A 27,593-nucleotide genomic window follows, 5' to 3' on the forward strand; every position below is an offset into this window, starting at 1 on the left:
CCACCAGGGCAGCGTGGGGAGGTGGTGGCACGCAGGGTTGGTGACACGGGGGTGATTGAAGGTGGAACCCCACAGCCCCAGGCTGGGTGGCCGCAGGAGCCCATCCGTGCCCCGCTTGGGGCTGAGCGCGGTTTCACCTGTCGGGATCATTCATGCACCGAGCGCGTCGGGGCTCGTCCGGCCCTGCTGTGCCTCCCCGGCAGCCGCATCTCCTTGTACAGTAAAGGGCAGGAGCGGCCAGGAGCGGGCTGGGAATGTCACTTGCCTTCCCGGGCGGCTGCCCCGAGCGCCACGTGCCCTCCGGGACCGGCGCTGCCCCCGCGCTGTCCCCCCAGCCGGGCTCTGCGGTCCCGGCAGAACCGGCCCCGATGGCACCGCAGAGCCCGGAGGGGGCGAGCGACACGGCATTGTCACCCCCCCCGGCCGGAGAGGATCCCTCCTCAGGGAAACCGAGGCACGGAGGGGACGTGCCTTGACCAAGCACCCAGGGTGGCACCAGCGGGACCAGCGGGACCAGCACCGCGCTGCCTCCGCTCAGGACGCAGCTCCAGGCGGGCCGAGGCCGTTTGGATCGGTCCTTACCGGGACCCGCTCCTGCTGCCACCCTGCTGTGTGCCACGAGCCGAGGCCACCGAGGGGTCCCCGGCCACCACCCTGCACAGGGCAGGGAGCAGCGTCCCCGTCCCCACGCCCGCTCCCATCGCTGCCCTGCCGCGTTTCTTTGCCCGGCACAGCCCCACGTCTGGAAGTCGCCCCCGGAGCCGGGGCTGCCGCTATCGCCATCCATTCCCAACTAAAAATAGCCCTCCCGGCCGAGGGGACCCCGACCCCCACCCCAGGATCCCCCGAGCGCCGGTACCTGCTGGGGGCGGTGGGTGCCGGTGTCCCACAGCAGCACCGGGATCCCGGCGAGCCGAGAGCGGCGGCGGCAGCGCGGGGAGCGCCGAGAGGGTCAGCGGCCGCCTCCCCCCGCCCCCGCCGCGGTGGCAGCTGAGGTGACACATGTCACTGCTAAAAATACCCGCGGCGGTGGCACCGGGGCCTCGGCTGGGGAGAGGCGGTGGCACCGCGGGGCCCTCCTGTTCCTTGGCTGCTGCACCGGCTGGCACACGTGTGTCACCCGTGCCCTCCTTGGTGCGCACCACTGCGCCCCAAAGAAATGGGGGAAACGCAGTTGGGTGGGTGTGAGCCCCCCAGAGCCCTCTGGCGCTGCCCCGAGGGGACACCCTGGGCTGGGAGCCCAACACGGGGCACCCCTGAGCACCCCAGCCCCAGCCCTGAAATGGGGCTGAGCTGGAGGAGGACCTGGGAGCAGAGCTCAAAATAGCCCCTGGCACCAACACCAGCGTGGTCAGCACCCGGCCAGGGCAGGTGGGAGGGGAGCAGCACAGTGGACACGTGGTGACCACATGGGGAAAAGGGTGACCCCCTCCCAGGGCCCGGCAGGACCTGTGTCCCGCATGTCCCAGCTCCCAACAGCCAGTCAGGCTGCATGTCACCTGCTCAGGACAAGTCCAGCTGCACAGGGGCAATGTCCCCACCTCAGCCACTCAGCATCCATGACCCAAAAGTTCCACGGACACAGCCAGGGCACCGGCACCCACTGCCAGAATGGCTCTGGTAGTAAGAAAGGAAACAGGATTGTCAGTCTGGAGACAGAGGGTTGGCTGAGCATCTCACCAACGCCAATCCCACCTGGGAACAGCATGAGGATGTGGTTTCCATGATCCTTCCCAGGTGGGACTGCAGCCACGAGGGAGCCTGGCCACCCTTGGTCACCTGTCACACACCTCCCAGTCCTGGCACAGCCAAGCACCATCTCACCTGCAGGACACAGCTGGCTTGTCCCTCAGAAAAACCAGGACAAACAGCATGCACAGGGCTGGGGGAAGGGACTTACCTGTGCATGGGGCAGTGGGGTCCATCCAGCACATCCCAGTACATCCCAGTACATCCCAGTACAGCCTCAGGTGGGCGCGGGGAGGGACGGGTGACACGGAAAGAACGGGACACCGGCACACACGCAAAGGACGGTTTTTATTGGGGTCTGGTCGTAGGAGAGCAGTTGTACTGACCAACACACAGAAGCAGCTTAGCTGTGCCAAAATAATCCGTTAAAAAAATACTGGCGGCAAGAATCGAGTGTGGCACACCCGCCACGACGGGGCTGTAAACTCCGGGACAGTCCGTGAGGAGCGAGGCCACAGCTCGTGGGACCCTCCTCCCCACAATAAATATGGAAAGAGCCAAGTACATAAAACAAGGAATGATCTCATCGATACAATATCTAAAGTTATTTACAGATCCTGGCTTTGCTTACCATTAATTACACATTTTGGACAGGTTCTCTTTCGATCGTTTCCTTCATCGCGAGTAGCTGTTCGTGTGAATCTGCTCCTTTTTGTTTTAAAGGACCTAGTGAGGCACTGCAAGCGCTCACAAATCCCCTCTCCGAGGATGCTCCTGCTTTATTCTGTTTTTCACACACGTTTTTTGGTGCCATCTCACCCACTGTCTGCTCTCTCCCTTTCCCTGAGGAGAAGATGCTACCAACAGGACAGCTTCCTCCCAGCCCATACCACAGCCCATCTCCTTTTCCAGCCTGGAAACACAGCGTGTCACACAAACCCAGACCAACCTGGCCCTGGACAAAGCCACCTTCCTGCAGCTGTCCCCAGGTTCTCTGCCAAATCCCTGCCTGGACACACCCCAGGCCAGCAGCACTGCTCTCAGCACTGTGCCCACCACGGCACCTTTCCAGGGGTGACACTAAGGAGCCACAATGCCACCAGCACTGCCAGCTCCTCCCTCCCTCCAGGAACAGCTTGGGCTACAGCTCACCCCAAGGTCCAATGGGATCAGAGAGGGAAACAGGGAAAAAAGGCAGAGATTACTGCAGGGAGCACAGCAGGGATCCCTCCCTGCCCCAGGCAGACCCTCAGCACAGAGACAACTTCAGCAGCAGTGTGGCAGCGGAAATGTGGCGATGGAAAATGCCACATTTCACCCAGAAATGCCACGAGATCAGCCCTGACCAGCACAGACCCCCAGCCCCAGCACCGTGGAAACTGAGAGCACACAATGGGAATTCCTCAAGTATTCCTCAAACTGCACAGGCCAGGCTCACAACTGGAATTATTTTTAGGAACTGGGTGGCCTGATAAATTTAGGGCTATTTCTGTACCTCACTGGGGACAGAGGCGCTGGGGTTGGCTCTGCAGATGTGCCCAGATGTGCCCAGCAGAGGCAGCTCTGGGGAGATGGCACCACAGAGGGGTCCTGCCTGGGTGTCACCCTCCCCACACGCCAAGGGACAGACCCTGCAGGGTGCCTGGTGGCTGCCACCCCCCGAAATGTGACACCAAGCAGGGTCCTGCCCTGGCCCTGGCTCTAGGACAGTGATCTGGCACTGCTCCTGCCTCAGGATCCTGTTTTTAAGGATCAAGTGATGATCCCCCTGAAACACCAAAGCCATCTCCAGTGAGGACATTTCGGGTCCTGCAGCCCAGCCCTGTGTCCAGGCTCTCCCTCCACTCGCTCTTTCCCCTGGGAATGACAGAGTTCTGCAGATCCCTGATGGCTGAGCTGGATCAAACACCACGCTGACTCCTTGCCCCAGTTCAGGTCATTCATTCTCTTTAACTCAGCACAGACTCCTGTGAATAAACACTTGCGCTGGGAACGCTGAGGGATAAAGGAGAAATTTGGAAATACCTCATAGAGGGATGGATTGGCAGGAGTTTTCCACCTGAGATGGTCCTGACTGAGCCTGGAGCTCCTGTGCAGGGAGAGAAGGGCTGCACAGGCTCAGGGAATCCATCCCTACTTTGTCATGAAAAACAGAATAAAGCTGGCTGATCCTGCTTGAAAGGAGCTGCCACTTCCATACAGATACGGAGCAGAAATTCTGTGGAATGTCAGAAGTTGGAGAAACATGTGTTTAATAAATAATATAAAATGCTTTTTCTGTTAAAATAGAATTCTCGGGTTTATACCTACAGAGCATAGCAACCTTTACATAAACAAAATAAAGCTGAGTCTGTGATGATTAGTTTAACACAAAATAAAAATACAATTTAACAATAGTATTAAAACAGCCGATGTTCCATCCACACAATATGTACACCATGGAATAGAAACCAACAGGAAACAAAAGTAGATTATCTTGAAACTCCTCAGACATTTGGATATACATATTTTCTCTGTATATTTTAGATATTTTCCTTTTTTTTTTTTTACAATATTAAAATTAATACTATGCTTTGTCAAAATACGCTTTTCAGATTTTCTTTCTCTTTAATTCGTAGAACTGACTCATTCCTTTATATTAATCAACACCACTAGAATTATTTCTTGTTCTACTGTACACTTCAAGCAGTCCTTCCTCTGGGGATATTTTGGGTGCAAACACCTCAGAGGCGGAGGAGCCGTGTCACTGCCACGTGCTGGGGGTGACACGGATATGGACATGGGATCAAGGAACCTGCTCCTAAAGCTGACCAGCTGCCAGGGAAAGAGCAACTCAGAGCTCCAGGGATTTCACTCCTCATGAGCTGATTCCCTGCAAACCCCAGGAGTGATGATGCTGGGGCTGGTCCTGCTCAGGGAGCATCAACCCCGAGAGCTCCCCTGGGCACCAGTGGCCACTGTGGGCAGGATCACAACCAAAACAATCTTTTTTAGCACAAACCTCTGTTTGCACCACCTCCACACTGGGCTGCAAACACCTGATTCATCCTGATTTATCCCAAGCCAAACCCAACCTCACAATTTAATTTTTGGGTTTTCCCCCCTTGGTAGAAGTGGGAGAGGTGAATCTTCCACTGGGTTTCTAGAGGAGAGGGGCTGAATCACAGAACCATGGAATATCCTGAGCTGGAAGGGACCCAAAAGGATCATCAGAGTCCAACTCCTTTCTCTGCTCAGGACAGCTCCAAGAAATCCAGCAAAACCCCAATGTGACTAAGCCAAGGTCTATCCCCCAAGCTGCTCTCTCCCTACCTGCCAGGCTTCCCTTCCCAGACACACTTCCAGCTATTATTAGCCTGCTCCAAGATTTTTTGAAGCCTGCTGGGGGGTGGGGGAACATACCAGGAATGTCAATCCCAGCTGGATCCACTCCAGCATTACTCCAGCTTCTCTCACAGCAGCACTTTGGGAAGAACCCGTGAGCCTGCAGCCGAGGCTCTGCTGGACCGGGGACAAGAACACAAAAAGCTCAAACACAACCAAGAGGAAGAAGATTTACACTTGGAGAAGTGGATGGCAAACACTTGGATGAAGGATTGAAAAAACAAAACCCACAAAAAACACCCCACAGTAAATGCTCCTTTAACAGTTTCGTGAATTTGCAAAATAATTAGCAAATAAACGAGGGATCCTAAACACACAACCAAAGACCCTCCTGCAGATTAACACCACCAAGAATCTTTGTCCAAAATAAAAACTTCAAAAACTCTGATTCCTACACCAGGAATGAGCAGACTGGGGCAGTGTCAGGGATTTCTTGGTTTGGAGGGTGCAATTCCAGCTCTCCCTCCACACAGAGCCCCATCTCTTACTGGGATCCCACCTTCATTCAGGAGTTTGTACTGTGATAACCTCTCCTCTCCTAGCTGCACAGTTAGATAAAAGTCACAAAAATAAAGCTATTTTCAATTGTCAATAAATCACAGCTGGCTAAAGAAATCCAAATCTTTTCCTGCCCCTCCCATTGGAGGTCGGATGGGGCAGCAAAGACCACAATAATTAGAATATTCCAGGGCCATCCCAATTCCATCACATTTCAAAATAAATGTATTTCCCTAAGACAATATACAGCCTTCATTTCATATAAAATCTCTGGGTTTGAGGCACAATTTCCCAGCTGATGACCTGTTCCTCCCTCACTGACACTGGCACTGCAATCTGCTGACAGGGAGTGAGAGTGAAATCCAGCCATGGAAAATAACTGAGGGAAAAGAATGGGACTGAGCAGGGACTAAGGAAGTAAAAACAAGTTACACAAGAGCTGTGAGAAGGTTTTGACACCATCTGAGGGCTTTTTTCTAAATCAAGGAGAAAAATATGAGCATTGCACGGTATTGTAGGGAAAGCTGAACCACAGCCAGCAGGATGAGGCATTTTTTTATCCCAAACATTTTTTAAATACCACACAAAGAATCATGGAATTATTTTAGGTCAGAAAAGACCTCCAAGATCATCAAGTCCAACCTTTGACCAATCACCTCTGACACTGCTCCTTACAGAGGAGCTGAGATGCTCAACAGGAATGACAGAGAGGCTGGTGCTGTTTACACAGAATAATTTAGAAAATAAATAGAGGGGGGGAGAGGAAAAAAAAATCACTGAAAGAAATGACTTTCTCAGGGGGGTGTTTTCCAGAATGCATTTTCCATTTGGTGCAGCCCCAGGTGGTCAGCCAGGGTTTGCACAAGCTGTGCAGCAAGCCCAGCTCCCATGCAGAAGCAAACAGAGCCACTTTTACTACTTCTCTCCAAGGAACTCTGTGGTGATCTGACAGCCACACAATCTGACGCTCGACAAACCACGCACAACTTCTACTCCCACTGACACAGGCACAGCTCCACTGTCTTCAGGGACTGTGAGAGTCCTACCTCTGCAGCTGGGAAGAAAAATCTTCTCTAAGCTGTTCACTGAATTGGAAAAACAGCTTAAATTTCAGCCCTGACCTCTCTCTTCCAAACCACCACAGCACCCAGGGCAAAGCCCAGCTTGGGGAAGCTGTGGGACAGCTCAGGATGAGATCTTTCCTTCAGCAAGACTTTGCAGCCTGATGCCTCAGGTAGAATTAACATGCACCTGGCATTTGATCAGCTCGTCCATGCTCAGTTTTCTCCCACTGCTCTCACTGTGGGCAGTTTGAACTCTGCAGAACAGAAAATGAGAGATCCTTTCCCAAGCCGAGCTGTGATATGTGCATGAACCTCCTGGGCCGGGCTCCAGGGGATTTCTGGGGATTTCTATGCTATGGGAACACACCTGTGTACAGCAGAGGAGGATCCCGAGTCCCAGGACTGAGGAGCGATCCGGGATACGTACCGAGGTACCCACACACACCTGAACCCAGCACATGCTCTAGAATGCACCGGATTTGAATCATTTCTTTTTAATTTTTTTTTTTTAAAAAGTGCAGTTGACCTGAAATGGAAAAGAACTGTCTTTTATGTTCACTGTAAACTTGTCAAAAGGAATCTGCTCTTTAAAAACTGTGCTAAAATAGTCAATTTATACAACAGAGCACTAGATGAAGCTACCATAAATTCCTCTTCACCAATTATTACTCTATTGTGTCAGTTATAGTACTGCATATACGTAGAAGAAGCAAAATGGTGGTAGCTACTATTAGTGAGTACAACAAACCCAGGGAATAATTCGAGTTCAACGCTCCCATGAAGTAGCAATAACATTTAAACCACAGGACAGTTAAGAATTCAGTACTTTGAAGTGCATCAGAGTCACACTGTTGATCATCAGCAGTATGGAGCAAGGTTATCAGAGAGTCAGCAGTAATGGTCGGCAAGGACACGGCAACACCACAGAGTGAGGGAGGGCACCCACCACGGTCCGCCGGTGTCACCACGGGAGTGTCACCCCCCTGCCAGCCAGGGCACAGCAGGGACAAAGCCTCTTCCTTCCTTCCTTCCTTCCATCAGTAGTTCCAGAGGGACGGAGCTCGGGCGGGCCCCGCCAGGGGTGGGGAGCAAGGAGCAGCCTCCGGGCTTGGTGACCTCCAGCGCTGCTGCTGCTGCTGCCGGGGCCAGGGTCCCCCCCTGCTGCAGCCAGAGTCCTGACGTGATCCCAGGCTGTAAACACGGAACTCCTCCTCTCCCAGGCACATCCCGCCTCCAGCACTGCACAAAGTCATTCGTTGGTTCGTTCTCAAGGGTTCTGGCACGCTCTGCAGGCGCACCAAGCAGCTCTCCCTGCGGGAAGGTAGTGGGTGTCTCCTACAGCCCGTTGCTGTTCCTGTGGCTGAGCGGGGGCTTGGAGAGCTCCACCACTGTGGAGCGGGACTTGTTGAGGAACTTTGGAGCCCGGCGCAGCAACCGCTGGGCCTCGGTGAAAGCCTCTGTCAGCTCCTTCTTCCACTGCACAAACTCGGGGTCGCTCTGCAAGAGACACACAAGGGGTTTGGCACTTCGTCCTACACGACCCGTGGTGTCCTCTCATTTCACAGAGAAAAGCAGGGCACTGTTCTTCCCAAGAATATTTCACATTCTCTGAACCTCAGAGAAAGGAAAAACAATTCTTATCTCGTTTGCTGCTCCTGTGTTGTTCACGGGTGGAATGCATTATTTACCTGAGGGGAATTGGTAATTGGATTCTGGTGTGAGTGTGTTGGTTCACTGACCAACTGAATATCCAGGTGAGAGGAATGGTGGATTTGTCTTTACAAACAAGCTGTGGGTCTGCTGGGAGATAAAACCAGCACTGGGAGATAAAAGAAACAATGGGAAGGATTCCACTGATTGATGAATGGAAAAAGAGATTTGCTTTTACAAATAAACTTCAGGTTTGCTGATAAATGAAATTAGACATTGAAAGATGAAAGAAACAATGGGGAGGAAAAACCCCTAAATTCCATAAGAATTTAAAGTTAAAAGGGAGGGTTATAGGAACATTAGAGGGAATGTTTGGTATCAGGTGTTCTGGGAAGTCTGAACCTCTCAAGTACCTCAGCCAATGGGGAAAGAGAGAAGGGAAATGCAACCAGGAAATTGGGACAAAAAGGGAGGCTGCATCCTCCAAAAATTGGAGAGACCCCAGGGGAATGCCCCATGGCCTCTCCCTTTATTCAAATAAAGTCAAAAGACCCCTCTGTCTCCTTTTTAGACATAAACCTTTGGTGTTTGTGGATTAATTTTCCTAACACAGGTTTGTGTGTCGGGACTGTGGGCTGACAGTCCCGAGATGCTGTGCAGGGGTGTGCAGTTGAGTGCTTGGCAGATTCAGTTTAGATGTAATGTAATACAGAGTAATATAGTATAATAAAGTAATTAATTAGCCTTCTGATATCAATGGAGTCCTCCTCATCATTCCTCTCCTTCATCAGGGGCAAAAATATCTATGATATTCTCTGTCAGACAGCACTTTGGGGAAGATATTTTAATTTTCCAAAGGAACAAGCAACTTTGGGTATTGCCCATGTGCAATTCTCCATCACCCCAATGAAAGCTGGTACAATGTTTTGAGGATTTGAGCACTCCCCCCTTCCACACATGAGCTCCAGCAGCTCCCCACAGTGAGACATGAGCCAACGAGGCCCTTGGAGCTTGAGAAATTTAAGAGTTTTTAGCTATTTAATAAACCCAACTCATTTTGTCCCAAATACCATTGAAATCCATGAGAAGCTGCAGGTTTCCTGCTTTCAGAATTCAAGAGTGATGAACACTTCAGCTCTGCTTCACCAAGTGCCTTAGTTAACATGCAACAGGATGAGCTGAAAAACTTGTCAATTGTTTATCATATGCAAAACAATCTGATTAAGTTATCAAAAAATCAAGTCTTACCTCACACTGTAGGACAAACTGTTTTCCTCCTTTAATTCTCAGTAAGATGCATTTCTTATCTTTAATTTGTGTTTCTTCAACAGATACTATTTGTTCCATTGTCAGCAGGTTTTGCTGCAGCATTTGCAAAAGAGCAGAGAATTAATTGAAAAAAATGTTGTTGTCCATCAAAAAAAGCCACTCTCTCATTTTCCTGGACTATCCCCATGAATTAAGTGATGAGCATTAAATGTCATTATACAAACATTTATTTCTGAAGGCTGGGTCATGAACTAAAGATAGATAGTAAGGTAAGAGAGAGATTTACAAGGGGCTTGGTTGCTTCAATAGTGACAACAAACTATCAGTTCTAAAAGCCAGTAATGACAGCATGAAATAAGAATCTACAAATAGGTGTGTCTGCAAACAGAATATTAACTATTTTCCCTCAAGAGTTGCATATAATTTGATACATTTTTCAAGCATTACTGTTATTACCCTAAAAAAAGGCAATTTCACTACTTCAAAGAGCTGAAAGGGAATATTTCAGCACTGAATACTTACAAAGAGAACATACACATCAGTGTGCAGGAAAACTCTCCCTATGGACTGCAGAGTACACAATGTCTTAAATTCCAAATGCTTCCTTAATTTAAATATACAAATTATCTGCCCTGCACATGAGCACAGCTGGGCTACACTACAGCCACTATAGCATTTTCTTGGAAACAAAATGCTATAGCATTTGTCACCTTACCAGTTTGTGTTTTTTTGTATAAATAGTCCAGAGGTCCTAAATGAAAAACAACACCATCAACTACCAAAATCCTTTAAAAACACAACAAAACAAACAAAGGATTCTCAAGTCAACTTAACATCTCCCGTGTGCAGTGTAAGCCGTGCCTTAACTACAGTGAGACGGGAGAGGAGATACCCAAATGGGCTTTTACTCAGGGAAAACTCCTTCCCCAGGAGAACTCCTGGGCATTCCAGGTGTGTCCCAGCTCCACCTGCCTTCCAGCAGAGCTCCCAGGGCCCCTCACTCACCCGGGACTCTCCTTCTCCTCTCCACTCCAGCCGGTTGGGGAAGAGGTAAAAGTAACGCCGCTGCCACTGAGTCAGGAAGGGGTTCCCCAGCTTGAGCATGTAGCCATGCATGATGCAGTCCTTCCCCAGGGCATAATCTAAACCAAGAGGAGATGTTAGCAAAGCGCCTGAGTGCAGCTGAAAGCATCCTGAGAGAGCTCTGTGCCAAGGGGATGGAGCCCCGGACCTGCCGAGCCCTCAGCAGGCTCAGATCACACACACAGCCCCAGCTCTGCCCCAACTGCACAGCTGCCGTGGCTGCAGAGCAGGGGACAAGGACAGGGCTTGGCTCTTAGAGAAGAATCTCACTGGAGGAAGTTTTAAAAGCGCTGAATGTCGCTCTCCAAAGTTTGGGGGTTTGATGCGACACCCCCGAGCAAGCTGCGGTTTGTTGTGCAAAACCTCCTGGGGCCCTTCCCAGCTCCTGGGCAGGAAATCAAACCCCACAGACTGGGAAAGGTGGGCAGACCCTGGCTCAGGGTGCCCAGAGGAGCTGTGGGTGCCCCATCCCTGGAGTGCCCAAGGCCAGGCTGGACAGGGCTTGGAGCAACCTGGGACAGCGGGAGGTGTCCCTGCCCGTGGCAGTGGGGTGGAACTGGATGGGCTTTAAGATCCTTTCCAACCCAAACCATTCCAGGACTCTGTGATTCCATGAATCTCTTTCCAAAGCCTGATGTCATCATTCAGCATTTCAAAACATTAAGAAACATCTTAAGCAACACGACAGCGATTAAACAAATCCTAACGATTCCTGGGAATGACAGCAATGGGAGACCTCCAAACCCAGGAATTACTACCTAGCAGCAAAAGATGAGAGAAGTGTAAGGACAGATTACCTTCCTCGTGGCCAAGCTGCTTATTTTTAGCCCTTTTTCTGGCCTCAATTTTATCTGTGTCTGCATTTACTGCATCATAAACAGTTTCTGCTACTTCTTGCTGCCAACGCTCCGATATTACCAGAGGGAAGTTCTTATATAACTCCTGGTCACTATCAAGCAACTTGCAAGAGAAAAACAACAAAAAACCCAACATTTTAATAACTTTCACTACTCTTATCCCCAACAGTTAATAGTTACCCATGCAACAGTATTATTTTACACGATGGATTGAACTCAAACCTTCACAAAACAAACAGATGCAAGCAAGAGAAGCACAGACACTAATTTAAGCAAAGATATTAATTTATGTGCAGAGAACAGGCCACCTGCTCAAAACTTGTTTGGTTTGATAGCTCCAAAATCCTCACTCAACACTGCCCCATAGTGCTCTCTAGACATTTAAATAACTACTCCAATGTAAGCAGCAGTATTCTTAATTTTGTTGCACAAAAACTTCCCCAGCCCAAAAACTCCATGAATAAGTGCAAAGATACCTTTTCTACAGCAATGCCTTCCATGCTTCCACAGCTTGGCTTTATATTCATAATAATTAACCCTCAGAATTCATCAGCATGTGCTGCAGATCTCAAATGGACTGGTATAAGGATTCTTTTCTCCACTAATCCTTTGAGTACTTAAACTGAATTGCACTGAAGAAAATCAGGAAAAAAAATTCCTCCACCAAAAGGGTTTCCCAGCACTGAGCAGGGCAGTGGTGGAATGCCCATCCCTGGAGGAGATTAAAGCTGAGTGGATGCAGCACCAACAGCTGCAGGAACAGCTCAATTCTCCTGCTGCAGTCAGGCCAGACACTCCTAGAATAGATATTCTCCTTTTCAGAGATCCAGCAGGAAAATACACACCCAGAAGATCTCCCTGTGACTCAGGCAGGAATCCTCCTGTCCCCTCTGGAAGCCTGTGACACCCAGGGGGGCTGTGCTGTCCCTCCCTGACTCACCCCCAAGGGTAAATTTATCCCCTGGGCAGCCTGAGCTATGAGATTCTGAGATCAAACTGGAGATGACACAGCACTGACCTGCTGGTGATTCACATTCCATGACAGGAATCATGTTATTGAGAACCTCTGAGCCCCCTCAAGAAATGAAAAGACTCCCTGGTTTTTCCTTGCAAAATGTTCCTGTGGATCCTGGCATTGCAGAATTACAGGAGACTGGAATCCTGCCAGGCCAACATTGATGCTGGAGATGTGGAATTTTCTGGGATAAAGAACATCCTGGGCTCCCTGCACTTTTCTGTGCCAACTTCTGTCACCACAGCAGGTGACACTGACAGATGAGCTCCCTTTTAGGCTCAGTGAGGGCTTAATGGGGCTTCTTCCTTATGAAGTTTAGAATAATTTGATTCCCTCCTGACTCACTACTGTAAGAACAAGAACGAGGTCTGTCCCACTGCAGAAATGGGTGATGAAAACAGTGAAGGGCACTGACCCAAGTCCTGCTGCCCCAAAATCCCAGAGAAACTTCAGAGAGTGGAGGAATTCACAGTGAGTCCCAAAGGAGCCAGCAGCTCTAACTTCTCTCTTTTTTAATGTAATTTATTTTATTTTCATCACATTTCGGATAATATCAGAACCTGAAAATTTGTTTTACCACTCTTCTAACTTATGACATTGCTACTATTAACACAGTTTGTCACTTTAAAGAGTTTTCCCTGGCATTCTCAGACCACTCAACTATTAAAATAAGGTTTAGCTCCATTTCTCCAAGCTACCAGAAATAAATCCCAACTTTTAAACACACAAACCATAAAAACCGAAAAACTGAGGCTCTCCCAATTCTTTCCTGACCATTTGAAACATTTCCTACGCCACATAAAACTTTTGGTAAGAAAGTAGATTTCAGTTAAACTAAAAACTTAAGGACTTGGCAAGCAACAACAAACAGGGGAACCAGCCCAAGGTACCAGCATGGGTTGATTCTCCCAGCCTGAAGGAATTCCTTGCACATCCAGAGCCCTGAAGCAAAGGAATGCCACACACACATGGAAAGCCAAGCAGAGCAGCCCCAGTGCCACCCTCCAGCACTGAGAGTCGGGTACCTTAATGCCTTTAGTGTCCTCTTCATCAAAGGAGCCAATATCAAAAGCATCTGCTGCATTGACTTCTCCCCGGGGAGGAATCAGGGGGGGAGGGTACTAGAAATTGAAATCAGCATCATTAAGGACAAATTAATGGGTATTATTTAACTCCATTCTGTAGTCATGCACAACTTTTGTATTCTTTGCACAGATTGCACCTGACTGTGCCAGGGTGCCCCCCCTTGGAATTAAACTTCAGTGCAAAACTTCTGGCACTTCTTTTAATTAAGAGCTCTTTCAAAAATCTGGGGATAAAACTCCCCAGTTTAGAGCCAGTAAAGGAAAGGAAACACACAGACATTTGAGCCTGGAAATGGTATTATTTATTCCTAACAATCAAGAAGATCTGTAGTAATGAATATTCATCAACAGCCCTCCCTGTATTTGTGTGAGTGAGCACTTGTGCTGGGCACTGCGACCCTCAAGTTTTCTGTTCAGTATCTGTTTGGGTTTATTTTCCTTTTACTGCTTTACCAAGTCAGTGAAATTACTGTCTTTATCCTTTACCTTCTGTAAATAGACTTGCTGCCAATCAATGCCTTTGAAGAAAGGATGTTCCTTTACTTCTTGTGCGCTGCAAAACAGAAGGGACTGAAGTCAACAAAGGAAGGAGCTTTTCAAGTGTATTCAAGGAATACAAAGCCCTCAAAGGTCACATTTCTATCACTTGAGAACATCAGGGAAACAAAAAAAGAATTCCTCAGTAAACAACAGGAGAGAAGATTTTCAGGTGGAAACACTTGGAACAATGCTCTAGGGCTGGCAGGCAAGAACTCCTGATGGCAGTCCATTATTTCCAACAGCAAACAAAGCTCCTCTGTTGTCAGACCCCAAAAATGCTCTGGGTCAGATCCCAAACATGGAATCTGGGTCAGATCCCAAACACAGAACCAGGTCAGATCCCAAATATGGATGTGTGTCAGATCCCAAGCATGGATCTGGGTCAGATCCCAAACACAGAACCAGGTCAGATTCCAAAAATGGATGTGTGTCAGATCCCAAACACTGCTCTGGGTCAGATCCCAAAAATGCTCTGTGTCAGATCCCAAGCATGGATCTGGGGCAGATCCCAACACTGATCTGGGGCAAATCCCAAACACAGATCTGGTTCAGATCCCAAAAATGCTCTGTGTCAGATCCCAAACATGGATCTGGGGCAGATCCCAAACAAAAATCCAGGTCAGATCCCAACCACTGCTTTGGGTCAGAGATTCCAAACATGGATCTGGTCAAATCCCAAAAATGCTCTGTGTCAGATCCCAACCACTGCTCTGGGTCAGATCCCAAACATGGATCTGGGTCAGATCCCAAACGCTGTCTGTAAATAACCAGATTACTCCACATGATACAAATTTTTATGAGAAAATAATCAACTGCTCTTGTTATCTCCCAGGGAAAAGCAATCTCAGGTCATTATCAAAGAGGGATCCAAAACAAAAACCCTCTGAATCTCCCACTGGAACTGGAGGCAGCCCCAGGCTCAGGTGTGACCATCTACCTGTTATCACACATCCCAATGGTTTCTCAACAGTTGTTTACTTCTCTCCTTTCCTCTCTCAGTCTCACACTGGCTTTTGAAGCAGGAGATAACAATTTCATGAACAGCTACAAGCAAGGTGAGCCTGGCAGGAGCAAGGAGTGTTTTGTAGTCAAGAAACAAAACAAAAGCTCTTTTCCTCAGAATAATCAATTGACAAAGGCAGCGCCAGCAATATTCACAGATTTTGCTTGGTGGTTTTGGGGTTGTTTTTTGGATTTTTTTTTGGTAATATGCTCCTATCATTACAGATACAATATAAGCAATAAATTTTCCCTATCAGTATGTCTGAGTCAAGTCATATGATTTCATGCCAAAACAGATCAGGCAAAACCAGAAAAACAACCGAGGGATGAGAAGCAGGAACACCACCCAATGCAAGCATGACTGCAGGGAACTCAGGGAAAGGCTTTAAGGACAGAAATTGTCCAAAAAACATATCCAAACCGAAGGAATCCGAAATGTAATTCCATGCAGCAGCACTTTGTAATGTTCTCTTTCCAAAATTAAAATCCTCACAACAGGAAGCAGATTTTTACTTGAAATGAATTCACTCATTGACAGAGAAGTGGAAATTTTTCAAGGCAGAGGTCCAAGGAGAAGACAACACCTACCTTCTTCCTTGGCATCCAAGCCTCTTGCTCACATCCCTCTGCAGGAGCCCTTCCAAAAGGGACTTCAGCTCAGGAGAAAAGGAATCCGGGAGCTCCACGTTCTGTGGAGAAAGGAAATACAAAGAGATACTCCATGATGGAAGAGGTGTGCTCTGCCTTCTTGTCTCTGCTGGTGTCTGGAAACAGCTCTCCCACGTGCAGATAGAGCTCTCTGGGAGAGCAGGGGGGGCAGTTCCAGTTTTAGGGGAAATGGGAGCTCAGGGAACACGGGGATGTCACTGAGGCCAGCCCTTACCACGGTGAGCGTCATCCGGTCGATCTCGTGCTTATCTTTGGTTTTGTGCTGCCTGAAAGGGCTGTGCCTGTGGAAAGAAGAAAAAGAATGCTAAAAAATAAATGTCAAGGCTCAGCACATCAGGGCATTTCAGCTGTGGCAATGCCAGGAAAGAGTGGAGCATCCTGTCAGTCCCCTCATCACTCCTGTCCTGCAGAGCAACCTGATCCACAGGAAGGTGAGTAGAAAGTTGGATAATTCTTCAATAGTGATCTGGCCTTAAAGATGTGCTTCAAATGCCTCACCAGTTACATCTATCTCCCCAAAACCTGAACAGTTTTCAGCTAACAAAGAAACCCCGGGCAGCCATCACCCACAGGGATTTAAATCCAAGGATTTCTATAGGGAAGGTGAGCATGACCCACTGAACTCACCATTCCCCATCATGGAGAGTAAAGAGATAAGAGATCACAGATCCCACAGCATCAGCCACTGGGAAGATATCTGATGGTATCTTGTAAATTATCAGCTTCATCCCTTTCCTGCTTTATTATTCTGGCTTGAATTTGAATTTTCCTCTAAGCTATGGAAGACTGTGACCCATTAGAGATTTATCACACAGTCCTTCGTGAAAGAAGCAGCATTGTAGTAAGAGATATTTTGATTATATTTAGGATATATTCCCTGCTTCTTTTCTTTAAAACCTTGGGGGGGATGATGTTTTTCACAATCAAAATGTTACTCACTTATCAATTCCATTAATTAGCTATTCTAAAGCATTCTGGCTTACCACATGGCAGAGTGTACCAGCATGCTTCAACTGGAGACCTGCTATTCCCGAGTTATTTTCCTTTTATTCTCAAAAATGTTCTGATTGATGAATGCAATGGATGGACCAGGACTTCAATTTTTCTCTTTTCAGCATGACAGGTAAATGGTTCCCACACAGCCTCATGTACTCTGACAAGAAGGCTCTGAGTAGATCAGGGAAGAAAATGATTCACTGGCGACTTATGGGCAGATTCTGTGCCAGACTAAATTTACCAAATACCAAGAAATGGCACCATGTGCCCAGCCCTTGTTTTGGGATGTGTTTAATTGGCTTCAGAACAGATGAGGAATGAGAGTTCACTGTGAATAATGCTCTGGCTTCTGGCTGAGCACTGATACCACCCTGAACATCTCTGCCAGGGACAATCACAGCCCAAAGGCTGGCAATTTAAACACCACTTCTTTCTTTATTTGCACCCTTACACAGTCTGCTTTGTGCACAATTAATGTTAAATTGATACAGATCTAGAGTTCAATTCACAAGTCACACACTGACCTTCCTTTGTACAGTGCCTGCATGGAGATAAAAGCTTATAATTAATTATGTGTGAGGACACAGGATGACCTAATGATCAATCTTCACAGAGAAGCACTGTGAAAAGCCTCAGATTTCTTCTGGTTTGCCATTAACACTGAGGATGCCATTTTCAACAAGCACTTGCCCATCAGTACTTGTTGACTGCTCAGATAAACCCCATGGCATTAATCTATGCTAAGTTTAATGAGGAGGTAATTGCTGACAAAGCTGCAATTATCGTGTACCTTTGGACACTGCTAAGGTAACAGGCCAGATTCAGCAAATAAAAGGATCCACACCTTGTACCTGGCCCAAACCATGTAGGAGGGAAGGCTGAGTAGCACCCAAAAAGGGACCAGTGCAGCCAAGAGCTTCTCCACAACACCAGGTCTCAACACAAAGCCCATGATTCAGCAGAGCTGCTTAGAGGAATCCAAGGAGCAACACATTTAAAAAACTCAGCCAGAGAGGGGCAAACTGCTGTCTGCAGCAGTGCAAAGAGCAGACAGAAGTGCCTTCCTCCTGTCCCACACCTGCAGCTGCCACAGGATGCTTGGGTTGGGTTTGGTTTGGAACAAACAGCCTGGTTTGGTGGGCCAGCACTGAGGGATCACTTCAGCCAACCTGTGCCACACCGTGTCCTGCTATTCCAAGGGACACCCAGAGAGGCCACCAGGCTCTCAAAGGCAAGGCAGGAGCCACACTCACCCCCTCAGCAGCTTGAAGAGCATGCAGCCCAGGGAGAACCAGTCAGCACTGCTGTCGTAGGCTGTGCCCTTCTGCAGCACCTCGGGGGCCATGTACCCGTGGGTTCCTCTGCAGAGCACAAGAGCACAAAGCATTCATTACATCCAACGTGATCACTGGGAAAAAAATCATTAAAAATCAGTATTCTCTCAATAACACAGCCCAGTTTGGAAAGAATTCATTTTGACTGTTTAATTTTGCTTCCAATGGGTTTGATGTGTCACCTGTGTGAGCACAGGACACTCCTGAACTCACCCCTGGGCAGCACCAGAAGCAGCCACCAGGTATTGCTTTTAACCTTGACATACTCAAAACATATGGACTATTTTCCAGAAACTACTGAATTGCAAATCTCTCAAGGTGTGACAGGCTGGAGTTTCCCTTTCTGCATAAATTCCAAGACTAAATCAGGTCAGTTGAGGAGCTAAGAATGAAACGTGCCAGGTGAGATGTGAATCCACACCCAGCTCCAGGAATTCAGATCCCAGTTAAATCCTGATGGTGAGAGGCAGAATGGAACACAATCTGCCTCCAGTTCCATGAAGATCCAGAAAGAGAAAGACACAATAAATCCAGGATTTTAGTCAGTTTGGGAATATTTAATTACCAGGTTGGGACAATTAAAGCAATCTGGTACTTTAACTCAGTCAGGTTCTTCTCTGAGCAGTGAATCATCCTGAAATAATGTGTCATCTCCCAGCCATGCCTACACATCAGCTGCTACAACTGTGCAGGAAAACAGGGACAGGAGCCCAGAAAACCTCATTAGAGCCACCAGCTCAGCAAGGCTGGGCCACACAAGTGTCATTCCTCCCCTTCAGGCAAAGTTAAGTTATAGAGACCAATTCAGGATGGATTTAGCACTACCTGGGTGTGCAGCAGAGCTCTCAGACAGAATACTTACACACTGGCATGTGGCTTCTTTTTGGAAAAGTCACAAGCCAGCCCAAGGTCTGATATCCTCACGTGCCCATGTTCATCCAGCAGGATATTTGCAGGCTGGAAACCAACAGAAGGAGGTGAGTGCTTGGTATTCCCCAGCTGACAACTGCAAACTCTCACAGCACAGCAACTCAAACATCAATACTCCCTGGTAATTGGTAATTGCCTTCTTTTATTTAACATCAATATACCAGGCACTTGCTAGATAAAAATCCACCTTCTCACAGAGCACTACCATCAACTCCACAGGTTATGAAATACTGAATAACAGAAGGAAATAACCAGGCAATGTTTGAACACAAAGCAGGTAATAAATGAATAATCCATTCTGGCCTCAAGTTGATTTTGGTTTTCTTCACAGCAGGGTCTGTGTGTGGCTCTTACACCTTTTATTCTCAGTCTCTGGGCAGACTTTCATCCCCTTGTGCTGCCACTTGGTCCAGGGACTCTTCTCTGGGACCTGTCCTCGATTTCCCAAGTGTCAGTGAAGCCCCCCAGCCCCTCTCCTGCTGTTGTTCCCCATCACACACACAAAGGCCTCTTTCAGGGCTCCCAGAAATACAGTATATCCTCTAAATCATTCCCATCAGGGAGATCAGTAACTCTTCACAGGATTTACTGTGACCCCCAGGAAGCCTCTCCCAAGCTGGTTAAACTGGATAATGGCACAGATTAGAAGGACTTTGAAAACTCAGTGCAAAAATCAGGCAGATAAAGAAATAATCCTGCCAAGGGAAGGTTTCAGGAAGGGTAATCCATGGAAGTTTTCTGAGGGGCTGTGTGGATTCAGGCACCCACCAGGCATTACCTTCAGGTCTCTGTACACCACGAAGCGATTGTGCATGTGCTCTAAGCCCAGGATGATTTCAGTAGCATAAAACCTCATCTCTTTTTCAGAAAACACTCCATGCTGGGAGAGGTGGTAGTGCAAATCTCCTCCTGAAATGAGAATTGAGATGTAATTAAGTGAACAGCAAAATCTTACCCTGCAGGCAGACAGGGTGACACTGTGGGGGAACAGCTCAGCTTTTGTAGGTTCTTATTACCTGAAGATCACACAGCCCCACCCTCTGCAAATCTGTGTGGTGACAAAACAGCTGAGAAAGTTCATACAGAGATTTGATCAGTCTGAAACTCCATTTTAAAATGCATTTATTTCATAAACATTTGCATTCAGTGACTAATCCAGCAGAGGGTTCCCACATAAGCAAAGGCTGTACCACACATTGGTTTGTGGAGAGCAGAATAAATCAGCTCACAGAGCAGCCCAGGCTTGAGCAACCAACCATCTCAGCAATCCTCCTGCCAAAATTTCTGTAACATCATCATCATCATCATCATCATCATCATCATCATCATCATCATCTGAACAAGCCTTGCTTACCATTCATGAGGTCCAGAATGAAGCAGAGCTTGTCAGGGGTGTGGAAGGCATAGGTCATACAGACTATAAAAGGACAGTCCTGCAAGGCAAGAGCAGAGAGGTTCACCTTGGGCAAAAAGCAAAGTGTCACTTAGGGAAGCTAAAAATACAGCTGGTATTTTTTCACGTGCTCTTTGCCGGTATTCCCAAGTTCTCTCCTGAAATTCAGCCTCATAGGTAACCCCTGTCCCCCTGAGAGGGCCCTGCCCAGGTGACAGTGAAGGTGTTTGGCCCCCCAGCAGCATTTCACATGGAGGATTGAAGGAGTGTGAGCACACCAGGCAGGAGCTGGGATCCTGGAGCATTACAACGTTCAGGAAGCAGCTACAGCAACATCCAGATCCTACAAAACCCACAGCACAAGGGCTGTGGGAGCAGGTTTAGGAGGTCAGAGCAGAGCAGCCAGGGCAGGGATGGGTTTCACCTCACCTCCTGATGCACCTGAACCCCAATTCACCCCATGTTTGAGACAAGCAGGCATAAAAAATTCCACTGGAAAAACACATCTTTGTTCCCAAGGTCTGCTGGTACCTCCATGGCACACCTTCAAAACCCCATGGCAGCAGCTGCAGACCTTCCTCTGCACCAGGCCTGTGCTGGATACAAGGGCTAATTCAGAATTATGGAATTGCTGAGCTTGGAAAACCCCTCTGAGATTGAGGGATTCAGCCAAGGCCACCACTAACCCAAGTGCCACGTCTGTGGCTTTCACACTCTCTGAAAAAATTCCCTTGCCCAGGGTTTTTCTCCTGGGAAGCTGAAAGGCAGCAAGAGAGACCTCAGAGAAAAGGAAAACAATTCTTGTCCCATTTGCTTCTCCTGTGTTGTGCTCATGTGCTTGGAGATTGTTCATCCACAGGTGATTGTTCCAGTGGATTCTGCTGGGAATTGTTTTGTTGGGACTCTGGAAAGAGTCAGGAGCTTTCATTATTCTCTTTTTAGCATTCAGTAAGTATCCTTTCTGTACTCTTTAGTACAGTATAGCATTCTTTAATATAACACAGTACAATAAAGTAATAAATTTGCCTTCTGAGAACACGGAGTCAGATCCATCACTCTCTCTGATCCCAAAGGCAGAGCAGCCCAGCACACCCTGCAGAGGAAGCAGAGCCTCACGTGACTCCAACAATGTCCTGGAGCTGCAGGATGGAGCAGGGAAAGCTCTGGGAATCTCTGACAGGAACTTGCTCCCTTCCCAATTTAGAAACAGCAAAACACAGCGGCCTTGGGCAGAGAGGAAAGGGAGGGACAGGGACACTTCAGAGCCCCTCCATCCTTCCAGGGGTTGAGATAGAAAGCTTTCTTTATATTTCTAACTCTTTAACATTTATAAATATGTTTATATCTTTATATGTATTATTTATGTATATTTATATATATAATTTATATTTCAGGGATCCCCACAGTGCCAGGGTATTGTATTTGCAGGGTGTCCCAATGAAGGCAGGAATGATGAATCTGACTTCAAGTTCTCAGAAGGTTAATTTATTATTTTATGACCTATATTATATTAAAGAATGCTATACTAAACTACACTAAAGAATACAGAAAGGATACTCACAGAATGCTGAAAAGATAATAATGAAAACTTGTGACTCTCTCCAGAGTCCTGACTGGCCAAAGAGTGAAAAGAACTCACACCAGAACCCAATGAAACAATCACCTGTGGGTAAACAACCTCCAAACACACCCCAGACAAGTAAAACCCAGGAGAATCAAATGAGATAAGAATTGTTTCCCTTTTCTCTGAGGCTTCTCAGCTTCCCAGGAGAAAAATCCTGGGCAAAGGGATTTTTCAGGAAATGTGAATGCCACACCAGGGTACATCCTGCCCCTCTCCAACCCAACTGCACTTTGTGTTTTGCTCCCTTGCAGAGGGGAGGGATGGGTGTGAAACACCTGCAGAGCATCCAGGAAAAAAGCCAAATTCCTAAATGGCCCTAAAAATGAGGAGCCTGATGTGGTGTCTAACACAAGACACCACCTCTGGTTATGAACTCTGTGTTGGGGATTATTGTAGCTGCCACTTAACTTCACAACAGCAGCTTTAGCAGAATTATTAACTTAATTTCCTGCATCGACTGGGTAATTCAGAAGTGTCCCCAAGCAGGGCTCCTAAAATTTCAGAGCAATCTAATTACCCAGAAGGATTTAGTGGTAGAATTTAAACACCACACATAGACAAATAAAAAGGTTTTTCTACACCAGAACATAGCTTGCTTATATTTTTATGGATTTTAAAAATAGAAGTTATCTGGAAGTGTAAATGTGATGCATAACTCATTTTTGTGCAAGCATTCCTCATTTCATCACTACCCTCTCCTTGCTTAACAGAGAGAAAAGCTGTACTGCAGTATTTTCCTGACACAAAAACCCCAGCAAAAGAGTATTCTACAGCATAAGAATAAATAAATTTTTAAAAAAACACCCTACAGTTATTTTTTAAAGAACACATAAAGCAATAAAACCAATTTCCCAGGAGAGCAATTCTTCACTGCAGTCAACTTTCTGCTCTGATGAAAATAAGCAACATCATGACATTAATGTGTGAATTAAGACCGGTTTGGAAAGAGTTCCTTACATCCAAACAACCTTGGATTGAATCCAGAGAACTGCTAAAGTCAAATTTGTGGCAATAAATCATGTGGAAGGAAAAAAAATATTAGAGCAACCATTAAAAAAATAGTAGAAATGTGATATTTTAAAGACATTAGCACCCAAAAAAGTGCTCTAGGAGGAAACCTTTGGGTTTGACTCTTCCCTGAAAGCCAAGCACTGGGCTTTGGGGCACAAAGTGACAGCAAACAGGGGACAAAGGTGTGCAGAGCACAGAGCAGCTGTGTCCCAGTTTAACTGGAGGGCAGCTCTGCCCTGACATGTCACCTAAAGATGTGTCAGTGCTTGAAACCCATGAAAACCAACCAAGTACCTGTTCTGCTCCAAAAAAACAGATTATTGCTCTCTTGGGGTGTCCTGAGCAGGGCCCTCCAGCTGAGGATATTCTGGGATTATATTTATCATCCCTTGGAGGAAATCTTGAATGCAGCCATCAGTAAAATCATCTCAAGAAGATCTGGGTGAGGCAGCTGAACTGCTGAGGGTTTTTTTTCAGAAAGAAAAAACTGGGAGCCACAACAGAGAGGAGGAACAACCCTGCACAGCCCCAATCTTGCAACACAGATGGAATGATCCCCTCCTACCCTCAGGAAAAGATTGATGGAATAATCATTCCTTCCACAAGCACCTTGGCACTGCCTGGTTTCACAGGGGTCCATGTTCCAGTTTTTCAACAGAAACCAGGCAAATATTGGCTACTACAGAAATGAAATATCTTTTCCTTTTTAACAGAAAGTAAAATCTTTTCCCTACTCTGTGCCCTTCTGAGGATTTCACAATGCCTTTCCAGCCTGAAGGGCTCTGTGGGAGGGGAGGATGGGTTCTGTGTCTTGCAGGAGAGGAAACCCAAAGCTCGGTGACAGTTTGTCCCCGTTACACCACGGTGACATAGCAAAGGCACCGACAGAGACTGAGCCCTGCAGAGCCCAGTTTGGTGCCACCAGGGCCATCCAAGAGGCTCCAGATGCCCTGCAGAGGTGCCTGTTGTACTGCTGAACCCACTGGAAATGTGGCCATGGAAAGCTGCTCTCCCCACACAGCCGTGGGAGCTCCCTGCTCCAGGGGTGCTGGGGAGTGCCAGAGCTCGAGGTGGATTTACAGAACTGATTACACAAGCAGCTGTGTCATCTGCACAGCTGTTATTACTGTTATTATGCATTTTGCACAGACATCTGGATTCCCAGTGAAATGACTAATTGTGCTGTGATGGATTTCCCAGTTCCATTCTGCTCTGGGCAGTGCAGAGCTGTCCCTGGGCACACCAGGAGCCACTGCAGCCTCCCAGCTTCTGTTCAGGGACTGAAGGAATTCTCTTCTTCCACCACCTTCTAACCTATCTCATTCTGCATATTCCATGTGCTCCAGCCTCTCCTGCCCAGGTGTATGCCTGATCTGAATGAGCTGCACTTTGTACAAAACCTCTCTTCAAAGTCCTTCAGGTTTCTGAGAATCTGTAAGAAATGTCACTCTAATGAGCTGATAATCCTTCACAAAAGAAACAAATGTTTCCTCCTGCTGCTGCCCCTGCTTAAAGCCTCATTGTGCGCTGGCCTCTGAGAAAACTGCTCCCACCAGCAGTTCCTGAACTATTTTCTCTTGGAATCTCTGGACATGCAAATTCACATTCAGTGCTGGAGCCACAGAATCACAAATCAAAGTTAATGGGATAATTATTACTCATTTGCCTCGATTTCTTGTCCAGTCTCTGCTACAGACCCACTCCCCACTGGTTTTCAAGAATCCTGACACAGGTGGACAAACCACAGCTTATCTCTGGTGAAAACAGATAACTTGATCAAAAAGCCTGAAGGGATAAATCCCAGATCCCAGAATGGTTTAGGTTGGAAGGGACCTTCAAATTCATCCAGTTATACCCCTGCAAGGCAATGAGACCTTCCACTGTCCCAGGGTGCTCCAAGCCCTGCCCAACCCTGGACACTTCCAGGGATGGGGCAGCCACAGCTGCTCTGGGCACCCTGGGAATAATCCCACCCTCACTGGGAATAATTCCTTCCCAATATCCCACCTAACCCTGCCCTCTGGCAGTGGGAAGCCATTCCCCCTTGTCCAAAGTCCCTCTCCAGCTCTCCTGGAGACCCTTTGGGAAGTGGAAGAGGCTCTAAGCTTTCCTTGGCTCAGTGGTGGCCATGGCAGTGAGGAGGTAATGCCTGGATTTGAGGATCTTTAAGGTCAGAGAAGATCCCCTGATCTCTGGGGACACAGCCCTGGTGTCACAGCACCAAGGGCACTCTTTGTGCCATGCAGGGAACGCTGCTCTTGGCACAGCTCTGCTACAAAACCACACTCAGCTCCTCCTCAGCCTCAGCCCTCCCCTGCCTGTGGGCACAGGGGCTGTGCTCCCACACTCAGTGTTTAATTCATGCACCACAAGGTGAGGGAAGTGAACCTTCCTGCCAGCATCACCCGTAGCCATGGCAACCACGCTGTCACTGCCAGGAGGGCAGAGCCACCTCCCTTCCTGCCTGGAATTCTCTGAGCCCAACACACCTCAGCCACCCCCCAGTGACCCCAGGGAGCCAAGAGCAGGCAGGTGCTGGCTTTTTGCACACACCAGCCATGGTTTCAACTTTAGACCTGAATTAATCTCATTTTAATCCAATTTATAAATAGAACAGATGGCTTGGTACACCTTGACTCAGCTACACAGAAAACAAAAAGGGAAAATTTGGATATTGGAATAAAAGGAAAGGGAAGATGAACCAGAGTTTTGTCTGCAGGAGCACTTTGGATCCCACCAAAGCACTATCTAACTATACAAAAATAAAAAAAAAAATCTTTTTTACAAGACAGAATCGTGTTTTGGAAAAGTTTCAAAGAAAACTACTTAAAAAAGGATATTTAAAACGTCAGGAGGGTGGGAGGATGAATTACCTCAGAAATGGGCACCCCCTCAAGCCTCTGCAGCAAAGATGCCCATTCTGTAGGACCCAAACTGATCAAGCCAGTTTGGTTTCCCCTTCTCATCTCAGACACATTGCAAGAATCAGGGGGAGGCTCCAGTGGGGTTAATTTTTGCATGTCACACAAGGCAATTGATGGAATATGCATTATATGTAACAGCTTTTACATTACATGGAAGGAAGAAGGAATAACAGTCATACTTACTCCTGTACTGACAAGAGACAGCATAATTCTTTCATTTAAGGCTAATGTTTCACCTTGCTTCATCTTGATTCTCTTTTTATCTAAACATTTCATTGCATACCTGAAAAAAGAAAAAATAACCATTCAGAAAAAGCACCAAAAATCTCCTCTGTCAGGACTATTCACTGGCAGCCAGGCCATGCACATTCACAGTATCCTCTAAGCAAGCTCTTGAAAGACTTAAACCCAGGACTAAAAAAAACCATCATTTTAGGCTAAACACAAAACCTCCAAAATCTCCCAGAATTCACACATTTCCAGCAGAAGCCTCCTGGCAGAGAAATGTGCTTTAACAAATAATTCCATGTCCAAACCATCGCAGTGAGATAGGAATTACACAACATATATTCATTTTCTCATACCTACAAGCAAGGATCTGCCTTAGGAATTAAATAACAGAAACTCTGTTATGGTACCATTTAATTCCAACAGCTTCAACTCTACCAGGAAATCAATATCTTGAACACACGCTGAGTTTTATTTTATTTTTTTTCCTTAATTTTCTTTCTACTTAGAAAAAGTCAGATACACACAAGAAAGCTTTTTTAGTCTTCTACCATCTGTGCTACACAAATTAATAAAATTTTGCTCACAAAGGATGTTACCCTAACAACCACCAACCACAGGAGGATATGATCCAGGCTGGGTGTTTTTCCAAGCTGTTGGGTGAGTTCATTAATAGACATGTGTGTTCCTCCACAGAAGACTCCCAGGCATGGGCACTCATGGATTTTTAGGAGATTACCACATCACAGCAGTGTTTCAATGCCCATCCCCATCCAGCCCCAGGGCTTCAGATTTTGGGAGCTTCAGTTCCCAAAACCAGTCAGGACATTCCTGACATCAATGTATTGGGAGAGTGAGGGTGAAGTTGGAGCTTCCAGACTGGGAATATCTTCATGTGTTCCTGCTGAGGAGTCTGTGAAGGGTGAGTAAAAACAACCCCTGACCCTGCCCTGACCAGAGAGAGGCACTGGGGATCTTCAAGGCTGATGGAAATCCCAGAATGGTTTGGGTGGGAAGAGACCTTAAATCCATGGGCAGGGACACCTTCCACCATCCCAGGCTGCTCCAAGCCCCATCCAACCTGGCCTTGGACACTTCCAGGGATGAGACAGCCACAGCTTCTCTGGGAATCTGTCCCAAATGCAGTCTGCAGGCTCTAAGTGCTGCAGAGAGGATGGGAGCTGGGGTAGGGATGGCCACACAGGTTTGGATCAAGAAAGAACTAAACCAAACCTCTACCCACAGACTGAACCTCATCTTCAGTTTTGCTTCAAATTTGAAAAAGAAGGTTGGTTTTCCCAACCTTACATTTTGCTTCCCTTTGCTCTATTTATATCTAATAAAACCT

At 47.3% G+C, this 27,593-nt stretch overlaps 2 protein-coding genes across 4 annotated transcripts in view; both read right to left on the bottom strand.

Annotated features, from left to right (window-relative positions):
* MYO18B (myosin XVIIIB) overlaps positions 1 to 975 on the bottom strand; it is a 57,413-nt gene extending 56,438 nt beyond the window's left edge. For both annotated transcript variants that reach the window (XM_084217601.1, XM_084217602.1), the window contains exon 1: positions 860 to 975. The gene's annotated coding sequence lies outside the window, so the exon portion shown is untranslated. The remainder of the gene's footprint in view (positions 1 to 859) is intronic.
* Positions 976 to 2,037: 1,062 nt separating this feature from the next.
* Positions 2,038 to 27,593, bottom strand: part of GRK3 (G protein-coupled receptor kinase 3) — a 60,593-nt gene continuing 35,037 nt past the window's right edge. For both annotated transcript variants that reach the window (XM_084216897.1, XM_084216898.1), the window contains exons 9-21: positions 26,201 to 26,300; positions 20,420 to 20,498; positions 19,844 to 19,974; positions 18,998 to 19,092; positions 18,055 to 18,162; positions 16,020 to 16,086; positions 15,725 to 15,825; positions 14,081 to 14,147; positions 13,535 to 13,630; positions 11,435 to 11,597; positions 10,560 to 10,696; positions 9,534 to 9,647; positions 2,038 to 8,132 (exon numbers count right to left, since the gene is read on the bottom strand). In XM_084216897.1, coding sequence (XP_084073023.1) covers positions 7,971 to 8,132; positions 9,534 to 9,647; positions 10,560 to 10,696; positions 11,435 to 11,597; positions 13,535 to 13,630; positions 14,081 to 14,147; positions 15,725 to 15,825; positions 16,020 to 16,086; positions 18,055 to 18,162; positions 18,998 to 19,092; positions 19,844 to 19,974; positions 20,420 to 20,498; positions 26,201 to 26,300 — 1,420 coding nt within the window. In that variant the 3' untranslated portion in view covers positions 2,038 to 7,970. The remainder of the gene's footprint in view (positions 8,133 to 9,533; positions 9,648 to 10,559; positions 10,697 to 11,434; positions 11,598 to 13,534; positions 13,631 to 14,080; positions 14,148 to 15,724; positions 15,826 to 16,019; positions 16,087 to 18,054; positions 18,163 to 18,997; positions 19,093 to 19,843; positions 19,975 to 20,419; positions 20,499 to 26,200; positions 26,301 to 27,593) is intronic.

The sequence above is a fragment of the Fringilla coelebs genome (assembly GCF_963513975.1).
Source record: "Fringilla coelebs genome assembly, chromosome: 17".
NCBI classification, from domain to species: Eukaryota; Metazoa; Chordata; class Aves; order Passeriformes; family Fringillidae; genus Fringilla; species Fringilla coelebs.